This window comes from Orycteropus afer, unplaced genomic scaffold (genome assembly GCF_000298275.1).
Source record: "Orycteropus afer afer isolate SDZICR_OR568_19922 unplaced genomic scaffold, OryAfe1.0 scaffold01589, whole genome shotgun sequence".
Taxonomy (NCBI): domain Eukaryota; kingdom Metazoa; phylum Chordata; class Mammalia; order Tubulidentata; family Orycteropodidae; genus Orycteropus; species Orycteropus afer.
Window position 1 is genome coordinate 44,298 of NW_006923176.1, and position 4,260 is coordinate 48,557.

The window sequence follows — 4,260 nt, forward strand, 5'->3', positions numbered from 1 at the left end:
CCAGCCGGTCATGGGCCTCCTGGAACAGGCTCAAGCCAATGGCCACCTCCACTCTCATGCGCCATTCGGCCAGCTTGGGGCTGTTGAAGACGTTGTAGCTGGCCCCCATGGGCTGTGGACAGACAAGAAGGAAGGGGTGGTCAGCCTGGGACCGGCTCCACCTGAGTGGAGACTCCTACAGACTCCTACAGGGTCAGGGGGCCTCCCAATGTATCACCACAAAGAGTTAGTCTGCTGACCCCCAAGAGCTGGGCAGGGCACTCACAGACAATGTAATGAACGTGGGGTGGGGATGGGGGATCTGCAGGCTCCAGTGCTGTTGATTGCTGGGCCCATCCAATCCCTCATTACCCTCTCTGAGGTGATCCCTGCCCCGGGTGGCTCCCACTCCTCCAACCTGAAAGCTTCCATGGGTCCTGTCCTCCTCCTGGGAACTCCTTGTCCCCAGGGGAGGGGGAGGGGAGAAAGTCAGTTACTTCCCCTCCATGTTGACCCTCCCACTGTGGTCAGTCACAGGGGCTGCAATGGGAGTGCAGTAGGGGGCCTGCCCAGCAGTTGGGCTGTCTCCTTCAAAAAACATGCCCCTTTTGGAAAAAATCAAGGAAAGGTTTAGACATGGAAGGAAACTTGCTTTGTTGGTTACCAGGGATGAGAGGGGAGGGGAGGGGAGAGAACACTGCTAAATAGGTAGAGACAAGTATTGATTTGGGTGAAGGGAAGGAAAGGCAATGTACCAAAAGTGAGTGACCAACACAATAACCCTAAGGAAAAGGAAGACACAGAGGGGTACACAAGATGGACAGACAACAAAGTAAATCCTTTTACATACATAGTACTGCATTATCAGTGATAACAAACATTAATCTACAGGTAAATAGGTGGGTAGACAAGTTGAATGATCAAGTACGTCTAGGCAAAAGGGAATATACCCATGACCACATATAAGGCTGGCAGGTGATATTTCTACATATGTATTTGTACGTGCTGTAAGACTGTCCATGTAACTAGCACTAACGGGGAAGGTTATGAGAACTTCTTAGGCACAGTCAACCACCCTGATGGAGTGAGTTGTTGGACCTGTGGGCTTGGGACCATGGTTGCAGGGGACATCAAGTCAATTGGTGTAATACACTACACAAAACCATTGTTCTACATCCTACTTTGGCTCGTAGCGACTAGGGTCTTAAAAGCTTGCGTATGGCCATCTAGATGCAATGATGGATCTCTCCTCATCCAGAGCAAAGAAGAATGAAGAAAACTAAAGACACATGGAAACAATTAGTCCCAGGGACTAGTAAACCATGTGATCCTCAGCCTGTTGACCATGAGACCAGAAGAACTAGATGGTGCCCAGCTACCACTGTCAACCACTCAGAAAGGGATCATTGTAGGAGATCCTGCATAGCATGGGAGAACAAATAAAACTCAAAATCATAAAAAAGGATAAGGCTTACTGGTCTGATAGAGCCTGGGAGACCCCCAAGACTATGGCTAATAGCTCCCCTTCAGGTCTGGGACTGAACTCACTCCTGTGGCTTCCAGCCAAACAATAACCAAAAACCAAACTCACTACAGTTGATTCTAACTCATAGTGATCCCTTTGGGTTTCTGAGGCAGTAAATCTTTACAGAAGTGGGATGCCCACTCTGCCTTTTGTGGAGTGGTGGGGGGGTTTGAACCACCAACTTTCTGATTCACAGTCAAATGCCTTAGGCACTACGCCACCAGAGTTCCTTGGCCAAACAATAGACAGGCATATGGGGTGAACATTTACATCAGGTAGATACATTCCTTGGATCGATCAATCATGGGAGAACAGAAGGGCAGTGTTTGCACAGGGAGACAGCTCAGGGGGCAGAATGGATAGGAAAGAAGGACACAGGGAAGAGGTAACCACAGGGAGGAAGTGGGAAGAGAGCTGTTACACTAGTACATTGTTACATTGCAGTCAATGTCATGAAACAAAATGTGTATGAACTGCTGTGTGGAAAATGAATTTGCTCTGAACTTTCACTCAAATCACAATTTTTTTTTTCTAAAAAATGCTCCCAAGGGGGAAAAAAATGGTGGGGACCAGGTTTGCTGGTCCAATAGAGCCTGGTGGAACACTACCACTGAGACTATGGCCCCTAGCTGCCCTTCAGGTCTGGAATTGAACCCACATCTGTGGTTTCCAGCCAAACAAAGTACAGGCATGTGAGTTAAACATTTACCTCAAGTAGACACACACCCTGGAGAGAACAATCATGGGAGAAGGAAGGGCTGCTTATGCACAGGGAGACAGCTCAGGGGGCAGGAGAGTATGGAGGGATGGACACTGGGAAGAGGTAACTATGGGGAGGAAGTGGGAGGGGAGCTGTTGCATTGTGGTAAACTGTGGTCAATGACATGAGACAAAGTATATGTGAACTGCTGTATGGAAAGTGAATTTGCTCTGTAAATCTTCACCCAAATCACAATAAAATAAATAAATAAATAATAAAAAATGCTCCCAAGATATTCTGGAAGCTGGCAGGGGGTGAGGGGTGAAACGTAAGAGCTGCCCCAGTCTGACTGGCTGGAGTGGGTTTTCCTGGTGCTGGTCTGCCTCGCACACTGACCAGAGACAATGTTGACCTCAGAAGATACTGGTGGACTCTAAACTGGCCATCCTGCACACTAGCTAGGTCACCCTCCCCTGTACGTAGAAGCCAGGTGCAGCCCCCGGTGCCCCACTGATGGAGAACTGCTCTGCACAGTCATCTGCCGGGAGCTCTGGATGGAAAACAAGGCCAGAAGGACACTTTCAGAGGGTCCAGAGGGTCAGGAGGTGGCCCGCAATCTTGGCAGAATGACCGAGCATTGCCGGTGCCCTTCTCCCTACCCCAGGCTCACCTCCAGTTCCCCCTCACACTGAAGAGTCTTTGCAGGTACGGACAATCGTGACTCTTTACTCAAAACTCCTGCACCCCTATTGTCCCTGGTTGAGTCCAGGCACTCAAACTCAGCTCCACAGCCCCCACGTTGGACCTGCCTGCCTCTCCCAGGCCACCAGTCCATCCTCAGCTTCTGGCCTCCCTGGTCACCTCTGCCTAGGCTTTGTCCCCACCACCCCGCACCTGCATCATTGCCACCAGGGCCACCAAGTCGGCCAGGGAGATGTGGTCCCCTGTGATGAATAGCCTGTCCTGCAGGAACTTTTCCTCAAAGAGCTGAAGGCTGTTGTTCACTTCTTCCAGGATCTGCCCCGTCTTCTGGGCTGGCACCTCCTCTCCTGTGATCATTGGGATCAGCAACTGGCAGGGTGTGGGGTGGGAGGGGACAATCAGCGTGCACCCCAAGCCCTCTGCCCCTCCAGGCCCTGACATCTTTGTCTCCCAGATGGGTGTTGGGCAGTAACGGGGATGTCAGTTAGTTTCTCTTCAATTCTGATTGGTAGAAGCTGCTTGAGACCATGTGTTCACAAGGATTTTAAGGCCCGCCCCCTTCAGGAAATGATTCTGTGATTGATTAGAGATGTCTGCCACAGACATAGGTTAAGAAGTAGGAGTACATGTACTGTCTATTTGTCATCTTCAAATGTGGTGGTTTCTATGGCCCTTTTAAAGTGCTGTGGTGGTGCAGTGCCTAAGGCATTTGCTAACCAGAAGGTTGGAGGTTCAAACCCACCAGACACTCCACAGAAGGAAGACAGGGCAATCTCCTTCCGCCTCAGAAACCCAATGGGGGTCGGTATGAATCAGGATCAACTCAACGGCAGTGAGTTTGGTTTGGTTCTATGGGCCCTTTAAGGATGCCTGGTGGCCCAGTGTTTAAATGATCAGCTGCTAACCAGAAAGTCAGCAATTTGAACCCACAAACCACTCCATGGTAGAAAGATGTGGCAATCTGTTTCTGTGAAGAATGACAGCCCTGGAAACCCTCTGGGGCAGTTCTACTGTGTCCTACAGGGTCAGTATGAGATGGAATCAACTCGATAGCAGTGGGTTTTTTGGGCATGGGCCCTTTAAGGAACCCCAGTGGCAGCGTTTAAGAGCTTGATGCCAACCAAAAGGTTGGTGCAAACCCATTGGCTGCTCCACAGGACAAAGATGAGACAGTCTGCTTCTGTGAAGACTGACAGCTTGGGAAACCCTCTGGGGCAGTTCCACTCTGTCCTCTAGGGTCGCTGTGAGTGGAATTGACTCTACAGGGGTGAGTGTGGTTTGGGCTTTGCTTCTGTGAAGATTGACAGCCTTGGAGACCCTCTGGTGCAGTTCCACTCTGTCCTCTAGGGGCGCT

At 50.3% G+C, this 4,260-nt stretch overlaps 1 protein-coding gene across 1 annotated transcript in view; it reads right to left on the reverse strand.

The window, feature by feature from the left end:
• Positions 1 to 4,260, reverse strand: part of LOC103213319 (glutathione S-transferase theta-4-like) — a 16,703-nt gene that overhangs the window by 4,491 nt on the left and 7,952 nt on the right. The window contains exons 4-5 of the mRNA XM_007959143.2: positions 3,099 to 3,279; positions 6 to 112 (exon numbers count right to left, since the gene is read on the reverse strand). Of these exons, the coding sequence (XP_007957334.2) occupies positions 6 to 112; positions 3,099 to 3,279 (288 nt within the window). The remainder of the gene's footprint in view (positions 1 to 5; positions 113 to 3,098; positions 3,280 to 4,260) is intronic.